This window comes from Equus przewalskii, chromosome 8 (assembly GCF_037783145.1).
Source record: "Equus przewalskii isolate Varuska chromosome 8, EquPr2, whole genome shotgun sequence".
NCBI lineage: Eukaryota > Metazoa > Chordata > Mammalia > Perissodactyla > Equidae > Equus > Equus przewalskii.
Genome location: NC_091838.1, coordinates 17353246 through 17371032, shown reverse-complemented (window position 1 = coordinate 17371032; position 17787 = coordinate 17353246). Strand labels below are relative to the sequence as shown.

Below are 17787 nucleotides of genomic sequence, written 5' to 3'. Positions count from 1 at the left end.
CTGTTCTTACTGTGTGGTTCATTAAATAATCGAGAATTGTTCTGTGGGGGTATAGTGTGTCTCTGAAACCGAGAATAATATTTCAAAGGAGTATTAGAAAGGCAAATGAACCTGATACCTTGAATATTTAATTATTGAGATGAAAATTCTTTAAAAGTTCTTCTTTTATTGCTTTAGGAACTTTAACAATAATTTTGGACATAGAGGAAAGGAATTTTAATTAGTTTGAATGTTTAATTTCCATGTAATATATTAATGAGTTAGAAATATTCCATGATTGAGCATTGACTGCATTCAATATATAAACATTCCTTTAATTTTTTAGCTTTTATGTTCTTCAATACACGTTTATAAAGCAAAGATATTTTGAAGAATTTAATGGTTTTGGAACTTTTGTGAATTGAATGATTGCATTGATGTAATATCATATATGACATTTGTTCATTCACCTTTCCCCGTTAATTTTCAGCTGACTTCCACAGTAGCGGACACATTGTTGTTAATGGATGGAAGATACATAACACAGCAAAAAATAAATGGTTTGTGTGTATGGCGAAAACACCCGAAGAGAAACACGAATGGTTTGAAGCTATTTTGAAAGAAAGAGAGCGGCGAAAAGGTGGGTGTATGAATTGGACATTATTATACTTTGTGAAGATTCTAACTTAGCAAGAAAGCAGGTAATGGGCAAAAGTTAGGAGAAAGTAAAAAGGTGTATGATATCCACTTGGATTTTCTATGTGATGTAAGTAAGCCCCATGCTAAAATACAGTTTGAATGCTTCTAATGTTGTTACTTGCTAAAAGAAAAGAAAAGCAAAACCTTACATAGTTAGCAAAATAATTATATGTTGTGGTTGGCAGTGTCTTTTAAATAGTATCTCAGTCTGTTCAGGCTGCAGTAACAAACTACCATACTCTGGGTGGCTTGTAAACAACAGACATTTATGTCTCCCGGTTCTGAAGGCTGGGAAGCTGGATTAGGTATCTGGTGGGGGCTGTTTGCTGGTTCATAGGTGACCATCTTCCCGTTGTGTCTTCACATAGAAGAAGGTGCCAGAGAGCTCTCTGGGGTCCCTTTTATAAGGGCACTAACCCCGTTCATGAGGACTCCACCCTTATGACCTAATCACTTCCCAAAGGCACCACCTCCTAATACCATCCCATTGGGCCTTAGGTTTCAACATGAATTTTGGGGGCTCACAAGCATTCAGTCTAAAGCAAATGGTTTTATTTACTTTAAAATTTGTTCAATTTTCTTTTCACTTTATTCTTATCATTTTTAATGCATCATCACAGAGTTTTCCTTTAAGAGACAAGCTTCAGTAATATCATGCAGTCTTGTAGGGCCTCTAACAATTGTTGTCTATATTTTTAATAGTGCACTGAAAATTCCTAGACCAAATATGTTAGCATCCTAATTACAGAATAAGGCATTTTGGATGTAAACTTTTAAAAATTGTTACACTGCCATGAATATAACGTAATATAACCCAATAAAGAGGTTGTTCACATGAGGCAGCCTAACTCAAATTTGCTTCATGTTTTTAGCAAGATTTGTGAAAGTTATTTGGTCTGGCAATATTCAGTTGTGTGAAGTTTATCTGCAAGTGAGCATATTTCTGTAATTAAGCTGAGAAATAGAAATGCTTGTGTAACTGCTAGTTTCTTTACCAAATAATTGATAGGAAACACAACAATGTTTATTCCTTTTCCCAGAGATCTAGAAATAAAACAGCTCATTGGTGATGAAATTTCAGAGCACAGAGTCCTTTCTTCCATCTTCAGATACTTTTCCTTGAAGAACATACAAGTTTCCTACCTGGATTAAAATATTCATAGTACACATTTGTACAAGAATTTCAAAGCATTTTCAAATACTTCCTCCTTTTATTAATCTTAGATCAAGAACTAGATAGAAGTTTTTAAAACAAAGATTATGAATGCGTAACTGGCTCTTTTAAGTTTTGTTGAATCTAGCAATCAATTCAAATATAGCAAATAATTTAAAAGGTAAATTGAATTTTTCATCGAATTGAATCTTTGTTTTTTTCAGAATGGCTATGCCTACATACTCCCAAGACAAAAAAAGAAAGAAAGAGCATTCTGTAAATCTGTTTGTGATAACAGACTTTATTCTTAATGGATTATTCACTATTACTGACAAAAGTTAATGGCTCCTGAATTGTAGAAAATAAAGTTTTAGTAAGAACTTTTGTAGCTAGAAGACTAAAAAGAATTCAAATATTTCTTCTTCTTCTGCAACAATTCTTCAGCTGTCCCATCTACTGATAAAGTGTCAGTGTTCCCAGGATTTCAATGTTGGCACTGATCTCCTCTAAAATAGATTCCGTGCCTGGATTATGTCTTCCCACCAGGTTAACTTCCACTTCTACGCTGCCAGTTTCTCAATCCTTATGTCCAGCTTTGTCCTCTCTCTGGAGTTTCATGCTCATGTTTCATCTGCTGACCCCTGGACTCCACCTAAACGTCCAAACTCAGCCTGCTCAGTGCTGGATGCCTCCTTACCTGAAACCCTTTGCCCAATGTGCCTTCCCTCCACCATTCATTTCTCACGTCAAAAGCCTAGAAGTTATCCTGATTTCTTCTCTCTCCTTCATGCCTACATTTAGCCTACATTTAATCCGTTACTGTGTTCTATCAGTACCACCTGTCAGATATTTCTCAACTTTATCCTCTTCACCCTGTAGCTCGCTATTGTTTGCAGGATCTTGAACTTTGCAGTTCACTCCTAATGGTCTCCTTCTTTTCAATCCCTTCTTCTTTCAGTTTATTCTCCACATTGTCCTCTGAGCTTTGTTTCCAAAGCAACAAAACTTTCTTTCCTGCGCAGCTCTGCCTTTCCCCTCCCTCTGGTTAAAACGCTTAGATGTTTCCCCAATACCTAAGGAGTGAAGTTCATTGAAACAGCTGTTGAGCAAGGACCCTGCCTGACCCTCCAGCACATCTCCTGTCCTCTCTCCTGAAACCCAGGGCTCCGTGCCGCTCCACCTCAGATAGCTCTTGTGAATAATTTCCCTCTGGAAATCCTAGTTATGCCTGTGCATTCAAAGACGGCCCTTTTGTGAAACGTTGCTTAACATTTCTCAGATAGAGGTGAGGCGCTCTGAATGTGCCTCTATTATATCACCGTTTTTTCTGTAAGGCTGTCTCTAGGGCCGCTGTGTCCAGTTGCGCTGATGTAGTCCTACAAACGGGACCCATCGAGTCTGAGATACAATTATTCTTCCTCCCCTGTGCCTCTTTGGGGCACAGGTTGCACAAAGATGCCATGGCCCTGGGCATCTTGCCTTGACTGTCTCCCTGGTATATCCTATGAGCTTCTTAAAAGCCAGGGCCCTGTTGTACAGAGCTCTGTATCCACAGCCCCGAGCACATTGCAGACAGATGTTTGTTTAATGAAGGCATGTGGGAATGAAGAGACTTTTTCGATTACTTGTCCTTTGTTTTATTTTTGATAGGTTTAAAATTAGGCATGGAGCAAGATACCTGGGTAATGATCTCTGAACAGGGTGAGAAGCTTTATAAAATGATGTGCAAACAAGGAAATCTGATCAAAGACAGGAAAAGAAAACTGACTACGTTCCCTAAATGCTTCCTTGGAAGGTAGGGTTGGTAGTCTGGGTGTGTGTGTTTCTTTCATGTTTTCACTATCTCACGTGTTAACTTTCATTTAATTGTTTGTTTTTCTTTAAAAAATATTTCCCTAAGTGTTTTTGAATATTTCTTTACTATCAACATTTCCTGGACCATAGTGGGATGAGGGAATGGACATAGAGCCAGAAAACTTAGGGCATCCATCCATTCATCTGTGACTTCAGCAGTTTCTCACATTCCACGTCCCAGGGGCAAAGCAGAGGCTGGGGTCAGGCAGGTATGGCAGCCAGGTGGGTTTGCCTGTAGGGAACAGAGTCTGGCAAGGACATAGGTACAGGGCCTGAAAGTTGGAGAAGACTGGAGAACCGAAGACACACAATCTAAGCTACCAGTTAATTCAGAATTTAGACAGCTGGGCTGAGGATAAAGGGATCTAGATGAAGAGTTTGAAAAAGTGGGTCATGTAAGGGGCCAGGCACAGAGGAACAGGCAGGGAGGTCGCTGGGTTTTCAGCATAGAGTAGATGGACCGTGTGTCCTTTGGTTTCTGCAGACAGCTGCATGCGGGACTGCCTGCTGGTTAAGCACGCAGAGCCAGAGGGAGCTCAGCCGCCTTCAGGTACCTCTACTTAGCCCGAGTTCTGTGCTGGCTTCTTCCCATACATTATTTCTACTCTTGGAATACGTACCTAGGAGTTAAAACCTTTATATTTTTTAAAGATTCAGAAACTAGGGGTCAGAGAGTTTAACATGCCCAAGTTCATGCAGCTAATAAATGCCAATGTCATCTCTATAAAAGACTGGAGGAGTGATTCAGAGCCCAGACTTCACCATCGGACTGTCTCCACTGAAGTCTGATCCTGCCTCTGGCTAGTTGAGAGATTTGGGAAAGGTAGATTTCACTTTCTTCTCCACAAATTGAGATGATTCTAGTGCTTACTTATAATGCCTACCAGAATGTCTTCTTAATTAGCTATGCAGACACAGAATGACTGTAGGTCACACCAACTCCCAACCCCATTAGAAGAATGTAGGACAGGAAACCTGGTGCCTGCAGAGCAGCATTGGGGTCTCCTCTCCAGTGGGTCTGGTCCTCATAGCAGGCCACACAGCTGCCAGCAAGCTAGTGTTGCCAGTATTGCTAGTGTCAGCAGTCCCTCAGGTGATGACTCTTGTGCAAGAGAAAGAGCAGGTGTGAGCCCACCTTGGCTTAGGAGCCCCATGTTGCAAAGAAGACACTACTTTTTATAACAACTTCATGGGCATAATTTCCAGGGTTCCCAAAGGGACGTGCTCACTTCCAAGAGAGTCACTTCAAGCTATGGCTTCTCACCAGGTATTTATAATTATGCAATTTAGCCATCAGGGGTCACTTTTACCATAACGCTCCTGCCTAGTAACAGAGCTGACACCCTCCCTTCATCAGGTTTCTAGGGAAAAAGAGCTAGAAAGTTAACCCCAGGGTCAAATTTGTCCTTACTGAAGAAGAAGGGGTTTGATTAACCCCTTACCCATGCTCTCTCATATGGCTGTAGTGCTAGTTAGTTGTAGTCATATGCAAAGCATTCCCCAGAGCATCTGATACATGGGAGAGATGCAGTAAATGTTAGCTGTGTTAATTGTGGCCTTTTCCATAACTGCACACTACCTTTGTGTTACAGCCCAAGTGTGGGGTTGCTTCTGTCTGGATCATAACCCTTTTGCAGAGTGTTGATGGGATCTTCTCGTGACTTCAGTAGGTCCCATGATAAAGTCACTTATTAACTTCCTTTCCTGCCACTTCTCCTTTATGCCTCTGTGCTCCTAACTTTATAGCCATACTTAAAAGGTGCTCATTCCGTCATTTTAATATGACACATTCAGGAATCTGGTGAGCTCGAATCAGAGAAATATGCTTTAGTTACATACCAACCATCTCAACCTACTTGTCAACCGCTGGCATTTAATAAGTGCTCACAGTGTGCCAGGCACTGTGCTGAGACCTGACATTCATCAGCTCATTTAATTCTGTGACAGCTAGGAGGTTGATATTCTTGTTATTTCTGTGTTATTGAGGAAACAGTGAAATTTAGAGAGCTAAATTTACTAACCCAACGTCACACAGCTAGTAGAGGCAGAAACACGATTTGAATCCAGGTTGTCTTACTGCAAAGTACATGATCTTAACCAATTTGTTACCACCCAAGGGGGGGTCATCTGCCTGCCACAAGACATGCCAGTAGTCAGGAAGCAAGGTTGTAGGAGAGAAAGAGATTTTATTACAGCTTCCTAGCAAGGGGGAAGATGGCTGACTAATGTTTGAAAGAACCACCTTACAGAACAAAGACTACAAACCAGTTATATAGGGTACTCTTCTCCGGGTGGTGACAGGCATCTGATCTTCAGTTAGGGCAGACATCTGGTCTTAGCTCCTGATAATCTTCAGTTTTACTGGATATGCATCAGCGACTGGAGCAACGCCCTATACCCAGATTTTTCAGTTGTCATTGATGATGGCTATCAGCATAGATTCTCTGCCCCAGGGTCATCATATTCCTAATGAGCTCATAAGAATAAAGTTATCAATTTATTGCAGCTGGGAAGGTCCATAAAATCTACAGAGCATGTATATCTCCTGGAGGGTGCATATCCAGCTGGGTTAGTTAATCAGGTCATTCACACTTACAGTATTGTTTCTTTTCCACATTGTGGCTTCGTTTATGTCAACCTCATGTTGAGCCAGTATCAAATATACTATACTTCACCTGTTTTTTTTCTTTTGGGTGGTTCTTATGTAATATAAGAATAAAAAGCACTTTAACAACTTCTTCTGCCTTAAAATATACTTGTTTAGACTACACATCCATTTGTAGAATGCCATATCCCTTGGTTATTTGACTTTAGCCATATATGTTGCTTTTGATTTTGAAATAAATGGAAAAGTAATTTCCTGACACCTTCCATACCTTTGCTTCTCTGGCCTCTGTGCAAAAATAAAAGCATTCTAAAATCTATTCATTCGTTTGTATAAAAGTTCAAATATTAGATTTTTCTAAGATGAGCATGATCAAATATTTTGTTGTAAAATGTCTCTGTATTTAGTGTTCTCTTAATGATACCACATGGCCATAAAAACCAAAATCACTACCAAGCTGAGGCTCTCCTAAATGTTACAATACACCATCCTTCTTATCTAGGAGGCCTGGGGCTCCCCGCCCCCGCAATGGTGAAAGATGTGAGCTGTAGTCCTCTGTGGCCTCCCACAGCCACAGCAGATGTGTGTGGTCGACAGTTCTGATGGATGGTTTCGTGTTGGAGTATTCCTTGTGGATGACGGTTGAGATATAACAATGAATTTATCAAGTAATTTTAAAGTTTGAAAGCAATGTAGTAGAACTTTTCTGTACCTTTGGTGTATATTAATTTTCTGTTGCTGCGAAACAAATTACCACATGTTTAGTGGCTTGAAACAACGCCCGTTTATTACCTTGTAGTTCTGTAGGTTAGAAGTCTGGGTGAGCTCCACTGGGTTCTCTGTTTAGGGTCTCACGAGGCCACAATCAGGGCATTTACTGGGCTGGGGTTGGGCTCTTATCTTAGGTCTCTGAGGAAGAATCCACTTTCCAGCACATTCGGGTTGTTGGCAGAATTTAGTTGTTTATGGTTGTAGGAATGAGGTCCCCATTTCCCGCTGGCTCTTGGCCAGGCTGCCCTCCACTAGAGGCTGCCTGCATTCCTTGGTGCATGACCCCCTCTATCTTCAAAGCCAGCAGGGACGCATTGAGTCTTCCTCATGTTTTTAATTTTTATCACTTCCTCTGTGCCACCAACCTGAGAAAACTCTCAGCCTTGAAGGGCTCAACTTTGAAGGTCAGGCCCACTGGGATAAGGTCAGCTGACTTGGGATTTCAATTACATATGCAAAATCCATTCATAGTGCTCCCTAGATTAGGATTTGATTAAAAAACCAAGGGGTGGGGTTCTTGCTGGGGGGTGGGAGGACATCTTTAGAATTCTGTCCACCACACAGAGCATGCAGTTTTGTTTTGTCTGCCCTCTTGGAGTTTCAAACCCACTGGTTCTGTGTGCCTGGAAAGCCACATTCAAAACAATTTATCACTAATATTAAGTCATCATTACTCTATCTAGTTCTGTCTTTTAGCTGTTTTTAGGATCTGTTGTATCTTTTTAGTCCCAAATTTGCATTTATGTGGATAGTAACCTTATAATTAAACTACTCTAAAATTTTCCCTCTATGTTGATTAGCGGTCTTAACAAGTTGAGTAGTTATTAAGTATAGTTCAGGTAAATCTGAATGTGTGAACATGGATCTTCTGGAATACAGTCCAATTTAAATCACTGGGTCTTACATGTGTGAAAAAATGTTTACTGAAATGCACTGCCAATGTTCTTTATATTTGGAGGCTCCTCATAGCTGCTTGATGAATGCATGGCTTCCTGGGGAAAAAAGTAACTATTTAACTTCTTGCTTGGATTTCTGTCGCAGTGAATTTGTGTCATGGCTGTTGGAAATTGGAGAGATTCACAGGCCTGAGGAAGGTGTTCACTTGGGACAAGCATTATTAGAAAATGGAATCATCCATCATGGTAATTAGTTTATTAATCACTTATTTAATCTATTTATCCACAAATTGCATATATGTTAATTCCAGAGATCAGCTTAGTTTATAATAATTCTCCATATTATAGGATGCTTCTTTTTTTGCAACAACATTTTCGAGTGCCCAGTATGTGTAGAATATTGTTTCAGGGAGTGTGGGTTTAAGGTGATGTATTTGTTAATTTGAAAATGAACAATGACAACACAGGCAAGAATAAGAATTACAGGTAAGTGTTGTGTGATTGTGGAGGAAGGAATGGTGAGTTCTAACTAGAGTATTTGGGAATGCTTCATGGCATTAAGGTTGGGCATTGTAGAATGAATAGAACTCGGACAGGCAGAGAAGGGCAGAAGGACATTCCACGCTGGGGAAATATAGCACTCAGACACAGAGTGGGGAAGGTCATGGCGGTCTCTTCAGGAAGTAGCAGAGACTCTCATGCGGCAAGACAATATATTTCGCAGATGAATATGCTAGGGAGGGGAGTGAGGTGAGAAAGGTAGGCAAACACCTGGCCCCGGAAGATCTTGAATCTCTGGCTGTGATATGTGGAGCTTAGTGTGAAGGAGGTGGGGAGCTGATGGACACTTTTTAGCAGAGGAGTGAACAGAACTTGGTGTTAGAGCTGTCAGAACCTGGTGTTAGAGCTGTCAGATGCAGCAGTGGAAAGCCTGGAGTGGAGAGGTTAGAGACTGCAGAGATCCCCGGGCGTCAGGAGGCCCCTGCCTTCCCCGGGAGGAAAGGACAAGGGGCTCGCCAGCCTGTGTCCACAGGCAAGGAGAGAGTGGGCCACCTGAGAGATTCTGGAGAAGCTGAAGCAGCATATTTGATAACTGCTTGGATGTGGGCGATGAAGAGGAAGAGGGAAAGGTCAGATTATTCCGAGCTTTCTGTCTGGATGACTGAAGTAGTTCAGGGGGAGGAACAGGTTGGAGAGAAGATAAAGGACGGCTGTGGGTTGGATATGAGACATTCGTCCAGTAGTGCCCTCCAGAGGTTGAAAATTTGTGTGTAAAGCTCAGGATAGAGAGAGAGCGAGAGACAGAGTTGGGAATCATTTCTAGAGGGTATCAGATTCCTAAGAACATCAATAACAAACAAACACACAAGAAAGCAGTGATAATGGGACTAAGAAGAAAAATTTAAGGCATTTCTAATGTAAAATGTGGGGGAGGAGAAAAAGGCAGGGAATTATGAATAAATATGGCTATTTGGCTTTGATGTTCATTTCCTTTCCAAATTAGAGTGGGATGCTAACAACTAGATCTTCTCAATTCTTCCCCACCACTCTGAGTGCTTCCAAAGTAATGTACCACCATCTCTCCAGAAAGGAATCATCTGGAATTTGTTTTTCTCCCTCGAGCCATCAAGCTCTGTGAGATCTACCACCAAAATAAGTCCCTTACCAGAACACTTCTCTCCCCTCCAGGATCCCTGCCTTCTTCCCAGTCACCATCATCCCCTTCCTTGCTTCCACTTTTGTCCTCCACCTCCCTAGAATACTCCCCAGGGAACAGCTGAACAGACCTCTTAAAACATATATGAGATCAAGGTGTCCTCCTGCTTATACCATCTCCTGGCTTCCCACTCAACTTAAAAAAAAGTCCAGATGTCTTACCATGGCCTAAATCTCTTACCATGGCTCACAAGGCCCTACATGATAGGGCCCCTGACTTCCTCTCTGAGTTAGCACATAGTGTTGTACCTAAATCATTACACTGTGGCCACCCTGACCTTCTGTCTCTTCCTTGAACACTCCAAGATGACTCGCTATTTAGGATCTTTGCTCTTGCTGTTCTCATTCAACAAATACTTATTAATTCCTAATGTATGCTGGGGACCTTTTGAGGTGCTGGAGATACAACAACTGTATTCATGACTCATGTCTTCCATGCCCATCTGATTTTTAGAAGCACATCCAGTCCCATTATTTTATTCTGATAAACTGCTTTTGTAATTTTTGAAATTTTCTTCCTGCACTTATCAGTCTCTGACATTGTGCTTATTGTTTCTCTTTATCTCCCATTCCTACTCTGGCCTGCAATGAACATATGAGAAACATGAAAACAGGTGCCTTATTTGTTAATATATAGCAAATGCCTGGAGTGCCTAGCACATAGAGATGCTCAATAAATGTTTGCCAAATGAATGAATAAATGACTGATTATATTTGGAGCAAATGGGTAACACCGATAAATTGTGTATGATTTTTGTACTTGATTCATTAGCACCATTAAAACTTTTAGCATTAAAAGCATTAAAGCTTTTAGCATCTAGTGCACTAGGAAAGCATCATACAGAAACTTATAAGTAAAAATGAAAATATGTTGAGCTAGGTGGCTTTCGTCTTTTCTGCTCCTCTTTCCTGTCCTCTAACCTCAAGTCCAAGCATACATTTGGGACAAGAATGGAATGTATTTGTTTTATCCTGCAGTCCATTGAAGCTCAGATAGGTGGCATGTAGAGTTTTCTATACAGTCATTGACCTTGAGAAATGGTAATTCCTTTCCCCTTTAGACTCTATATGTGCAGAGACTGTGTATTGCCACTTCTTTGTAGAGCAAAGAAAGGAAAATCTGTTTTGGGCACTTTTTCTTTCTTTCTTTACTGACACTTTCCTGCATTCTATATGTAAGATATTATGCTAGGTACTTTAAGATATGGAAAGATGAAGGAGCAGCCTCTTTTTCTTATGGTCAAGTAGTTTTAAGCCTGTCTTTTTACCCTTGTCTAGTATTTTTGCCATAAATATCTTTGCCACAAGTAGTTTCACTGCAAACATTTTCACCGCACGACTAATTGACCAAAAAGGCAATTTTTCTGTAAAAGATAAATTAACTGGTTGATTGACAGTTTTGGTTTCATTTGGTTCCAAATGGTTTTCATTTGGTTCATATTGTTTTCACTTGGCCACAAATATGCATGCTGGTGTTTGGATGAAACTGATACCTCTCTTAATGAAGGAGGACAACTTAGTGGAAATAAGAAAAAAATGGCGATGCTGAATAAGGAGAGGAATCAACAAGCAATAAAAAAGGATAATAGTGTGAACAAAAGCCTTGGGAGACAAAGTGCTTAGGTAACAATCTGCAAAATAAAATCAGTTCTTTGTGTAATATTGCCATGAATCTACACACATTTAAATGTTCAAATATTTGTATTCAAATATTCTGTATTTTCATATTTTGCAGTCGTGTTTTTAATTTTGTCATTAATTTTTCATGTTTCATTATGTCTTTTTAAATGTAACTCTTTACTTTTCATAATTTTGTCTTTTACGGCAAAGTTGCCTTGCAGCTAAAACTCCCTGTGGCAAAGATGCTTGTGTTGAAAATACCTAGAACCCTTTTCCCTTATCCGTGAAGAAATCCAGCTGCTGGTATATTCCCTTATGGAAAGGCAGAAGTCTATTAGGATGGGAGAACTAAGTTTTTGGAGGGACTCTTGAGAAGGAAAACAGTATCAGTTGACACTAGCTGCTGTAACAAATATACCTCCTCAATACAGTGGCTTACGTTATAGAAGCTAATTTTTCACTCATGGAAAGTCCAGTCAGTGGTGGAGGATGGCGTTTGGTGCTCTGCCCCATGCAGGACTTTGGTGCCTGACGGGGCTCAGCCATCTTCAATGCAGGGATCCTAAAGCTCAGCTTGAAGGAGTCGTGGAGGTTTTTGTTTGTTTTTTTTCTTTGTAATAGTCCTGCACACTTCCCATTGTGCATCACTTTTGTGCGCATGTCCTTGGAGGCAGCTCGCTTACATGACCACCATTGACTTCAAGGGAAACTTAACAATGTAGTGTAGACGCATGCCTAGAAAAGCTAAACGGGTTTGGTGGACAACAACCCAATTTCTGCCACTGAGACATAGCTCCCAGGTCAATATAAGATCTCTGGAATTATATTAAAAACAGAGTAATCATATATGTATTTGTTAATGTTTTACAATGGTATGAGTATATAGTTACAAAAATAACTTTTAATATATCTATTTTCAATTGACGTTTTTGTGACTTCTATTGTTAATTTGAGTGATTTAAATGTTTATAAGTTAGATGGAACAGGAAAATATTATCTTAAGCTATCTATCAACAATTGATGCTATTTAAATTGTTTTAAAATGATGGATGTGCAACTTTTTGTACCTCTGTGGGATTATTTACTGTATTCTAGAAAGAGCTACATTGAGTTTGTCACAATATTTTCCTTTTTGACTATGGGGTACCTTGTAATAGATAAAAGTGGGTTATAGAAATTCTCAAAGCTGGAAAGGGTCAGGGTGTAGGGAGAGGACATCCTTTCAAAGGAGCTGTAGGTTATTTTCAAGTTTTCTTCCCACTCATGCTTTCGTGTTTCAACAAAGGTGGTCTAGGAATTGTATAAGAAATAGTTGCTTATTTGCATGGTGAATTGGGTTCTGAAAATTGAAGATATAACTATTATGGGGGGCATTTTACTTACTTTGCAATAACAAAACTGTTATTACTTTGCCTGAAGACATGAATAGCTAGTCAAGTGCATTCAAGTCAATTCTAAATTAGTACAGAGTTGGAATAATATTTATTAAATATCTTCATGAACATCGTCTATTAGAGTCTGCCCTACTCTTCAGTTCATGACTGCAGAAAGATTTTGAAGGAATCACAGAGTTCCACAGAAAGGGAATCACCATTGTTTATTCTGTTAAAATGTTTCTCACACTATTTTTAATTGCCTCCCTCGAAAAAGAAAAAAAATAAAAAACATTTCTTTTGGAAGCGGTATCAGTGTGGGAGAATTTCATTCCTACTCAACTTAACCCCTGTACATCTGACACCACTTTTCTCCAACAATACAATTTTGAAAAGGAAGTAGTAGATGAATTCTGCATTAAAACTTATTTATTTGAAATTTCAAATGTAAGATGCTTTGAGTATTTATTAGAACTTAACTCGTTTTGAACAATGGTATTTATAACCTGATGAGCTCTTTTTCTGAGAAATATAACGCTGAGTTCTCTCTATTAATATTGTTCCCTTCGTCACAGTTTGATTTTAGTGGCGTGTGCTATTACTATTATCATAATTTGATCAGTTGTAATTTCAGCTTTGGCATACTGAATTTTTGTCACTAGAAATAATTTTTTTGTTTGTCTGAAATTAATATAACTAATAACTAAATAACTAATACAGATTCCCCCCAACTGAGAGTAAGAGAACATATTATGCAATTTCACATTAATAATTTTATTAGAATGATGAAATATGAGCCAAACATGCTTGTTTCATTAGTATGTTGTTCCAGCTGCATTTTAGTGAAAATAGAATTCCTAAAATAAAGTTGAATGAACCATCTGTTTTAAAGAGAGCAAGCGAAAAAAAGTTGACTATTGCAAGTAGTTCACACTACAAATATTGTTGAGAACTTCATCAGAGGAGAAGCCTTGCTGTAGTAGGAATTCTTGGGTTGAGGCAGCATATGCTTTCTCTGTGACATGCTGACAATATTCTTCTTGTCTGCCTCTCCTATTTACATTATAAATGATCATGTGAGAATTCAGAGACCTCATATCCAGTGGGGGCTGAAGTTGGCTTGTATAAGCTTGAGACAGTTGGTAATTAAATTTTTTAAAAATTTGCAAGCTGGTTATTAAGCACAGCTATTATTAAAAATTCGCATATAAGTACAGAAATATATTAACAACAGAGGTAACATATTCTTAAAACTCATCGCTTCCTAATTATTTTACTACATTTTATTGTTATCTATGTTCCTGGTGTTATTTATAGCTATTATTTCTGTATGATGGAAATACTAAATAATGTGCCACTGTACATCTAACTCGGTGTTCAGTGACTTTATTTTGGAAACTTGCAATTGGCCAGTGTGGGAGGATTTAATACCGTCGAAACTGACGAATGCTACACATCAATGCTGCTTTTCCCCACCACCTAGAGAGCCAGTTATTAAACATTTACCAGTACATCCCTGGTAATATCACCACATCACATAGCTGTTTAAAACATGGCGTCAAGCAACCTTTCTCACAAGATTACCTGAACTCTCCTCAGTTAGTAAACCCATTTTGAGAAGTTGGAGGAGTGAATTTGAATGCAGAAGTATTTACTCTCTTTCCAAGGCAACACTAAAAGTTGCTTATTTAAGCAAGATTAAATTATCAAAGTCACAAGAGTTTGCCTTACAACTAAGCACTCCATTTTGAATAGGTCAAACCACCACTAATGTTTGATTGTGGCAAGAGACATTTGGGCCCAACATTTCCTTGAATTTTGGAATTTCAAGACAATAATTTATTTCAATGAATGTTAAGGGATAAAAATGGGAATAAGCAGATTGCATAGGAGAAATAAATAACTGGTCTTGAAACATGCTATAGGATTCCAAAATATTTCTCTCGATTTTATTTTTCTTTCACACACGCTTTTTTCTTTTTGGCTTAATCTGGAAAAAAAGATGCCAAAAGGCTGTGTTGTCTATCTTTTTTTGGCAGCAATCCTGTCTCAATTTTAGGGCCGCAAGCCAGGCACATGGTTTGGATAGGTTGGGGTGAAATAGTTGAAACTTGACATACGTGTGTGTGTGTATGTTACGTATCTTTTGGCTTTCTTCTGAATTCACCAAATGTAGTTCATGAGAATTAATTCTGACAGCTTTTTCTTCCCTTTAACATTTTTAGCAAAAAGTAAAGGTCAAAGTCTTTTATCTAATCATGAAAATAAAACCCATTGCAGCAAATTATCTCTTCTGCAAAGGTTGCATTCCTTGTAAAGAAAACATTTAAATGTAAACTCTTTGAGCTGTAATCTGAGGTTTTTCCTTTCTAGAATGGTCACTTTTTTTTTCTTCGACTGTCTATAAAATAACTTATCCTGGAAAAAAGAAAACTTGGGAGGAAGTTTAATAGTAGTCTTTGTGAATATGAGAATCTTATCCTAAGGATGGACGTGAAGGAGGCCCGCTGTCGTGGTCAGGAAAAAAATTTTAAGTGACATGTAAGAAAAACATTTCTCGGTGTAAGGAAACTGTTAAAATTTTGGAATCAGTTACATGTTGAAATTATGTAATCCACTCCGGGGATCTAAACACCAGATAAATGATCAAGATTGGCGTATGTGTGGTCTTGGCCTGATTGCTGTGGGATGAAACAGATAAATGCTAAAATTCACTTCTAGGGCTAAGATTCAAATTAGAACTCACGAATTGGAGTATCTGCTTTTTGAAGAGCACTTTTTGCTCAACTTGTGGCATTATGAAAAATTAGAAAAGACAGACTTGTTTATTTATATAAGTCTAAATGTACTATACACACACAAACACATATGCTATGCTAGCTGAATGTTGCTAATCTCAATTTAGTTCTTAAATCATTATATGGAAATTATAAATGTATTATATAACAAAATCTTGTCATGAATCTTACTGTCAGAATACTAGAATAGGATTACTGTGTTAGGAAAACAAAAGCTTTTGGTAAAACTAAAAGTCTCAATATTTGGGAATATGTAGTTCATAAATTTATTTGTTTTTACTTGCCGCTTTTTAGATTGTCAGTATTTTAATTTATTGTTCTTGTGTTCTTAGTTACTGATAAACATCAGTTCAAACCAGAACAGATGTTATATAGATTTCGCTATGACGATGGAACATTTTATCCAAGAAATGAGATGCAGGACGTGATTTCAAAGGTACCCACCTCTCCCCCAGCCTTTTATCAATAGCGGAATTCATGTAGTCATACTTCAGCAAGATAAAATGCTGTTGAGAGACTTAAAAAGGTTCTTCTGGTATGGAAAATTCTTAAATGACATACATAAGCAAGCATCTTGATTTCTTCTTGCTATTTCATGGATTCTAATGTCAGATCATTTTTTTCATTCTCTTATCTAGTTCTAAATGGAAGTAATGCAAGTGCACCATTCAGAAGTTTATATCTATTGAAAACTATTTCACATGTAGCAACAAATGGTCATGACACTTAAATAAAAAAGTTACACAAAGATATAAAATTAGTGTAATATCAGTTTTCTTTGTACACTTGACAAAATTTATTTTGACATATAATTAACAAGTAGTATGATGTATTACTGCATACATTTATTTTCTGTTTCTATCTTGAAGTTTTATATTTTAAGAAAAATAATTAAAAAAATACTTTGTATATGGATATGTATACGACAAATTCATAGCACAATTTAATCTTATTTTTAATGATTTAAGTCATTATTTTTATGATGTAATGTAACATGTGAATAAGTTTTGAATTGGTTGAGATTGTGTAATGATTCCAGAATGTTGACGGTGAATTGATTTGTTTCAAAATTTTATTGATATATCCTTTGGGTGATCTTACTTGCTTTTAACATGTCTTTATTTTGCAATAGGGCGTAAGATTATATTGCCGTCTTCATAGTCTATTTACTCCAGTGATAAGGTGAGTCTGGTTTCTAAGTTCTGGGCAGCTTAAAAGGAAATAGTTATATTACATATTAGGTCAATATTATTTAGCTGGAACTTGTTGGCTTATTTTCTTTATCTTCCCAAAGTGAAAATTTTACTTTTAAAGATTATTTTAAAGAATAACTTGTTTTAAAATATTCCTAAATTTTCTGAGGCTCTAATTATATAGTGTTTTCCACTCTTTATTCTTATTTATAAAATTATTTGCCATTAATTCACAGTAAATTATAGACTTGATAATGAAATGATCCACATTAGTTAATATTTAATACATAGTAGTTGACTGGGAGAGGATTTGGAAATACTGTTAACTCTCAATATTTACCATTATGATTACTTGTGTATTTATTTTTTTCATTAAATTGTGTAATTAAATCTTGGATGTGTATTTTATTTCCAGTATTTCCTTCTAATAGTCTTTTATCCAAAGAAAAGATTTTGCACTTAAAAATTAAGAAATACCTTAGAGTTACGAAGTATAATTTTATAATTTTATTCTCTACCATGTTTTTCCTTCTGAAGACATAGGCCATTTTTTTTTTTAATGAGGAATCAGGATTAATTTTCAGTTTATCTCTTTAGAAAGACACTGGAAAACTTCGAGTTTTGTGCTATGATTACTAATAGAGGAGGTCATTAGGAATATTATTGTACTTTTGTAATATACCCTGATAGACACTAACTGATAGAATGTAATGTAATATTAAACCAATTTCAAATGGCCATTCGGAGTTTATTGACTAAAATGTATTTTCAGAACAAAGAATGGATGTGCTGTTTCCAAAATGAATAAAGATGCTTTTCAATCTTGGCTGTAGAATCCAAATGTTTGATGTACAGTGTTTCTGTTTTTTCCTTCTGGTTTCCAATTCCGGGGAAAGGACGAGCTTAAAAAAAAAGGATTCCAGAAGTTGCTTTGTAAAAGTGTATTGCAATGTCCACTAACATTTCTGAAAACACTCCTGAAAGTACCCTGTCCACTTTCCCAAGCAGGCTTCCCAAGTAAAAAGAGGTGAAAAAAACCCCAAATTTGTTGATTTTCTGCTATATTCCTGGCACAGGCACCCAGCAAATATTTTGAATAATTTAATACTAAAAGGTGGTTACTTAAGTCA

At 37.7% G+C, this 17787-nt stretch overlaps 1 protein-coding gene across 1 annotated transcript in view; it reads left to right on the top strand.

The window, feature by feature from the left end:
• Window positions 1–17787, top strand: part of PREX2 (phosphatidylinositol-3,4,5-trisphosphate dependent Rac exchange factor 2) — a 277989-nt gene that overhangs the window by 110931 nt on the left and 149271 nt on the right. Inside the window, exons 9-13 of the mRNA XM_070630503.1 lie at window positions 470–619; window positions 3482–3626; window positions 8103–8203; window positions 15797–15900; window positions 16597–16646. Of these exons, the coding sequence (XP_070486604.1) occupies window positions 470–619; window positions 3482–3626; window positions 8103–8203; window positions 15797–15900; window positions 16597–16646 (550 nt within the window). The remainder of the gene's footprint in view (window positions 1–469; window positions 620–3481; window positions 3627–8102; window positions 8204–15796; window positions 15901–16596; window positions 16647–17787) is intronic.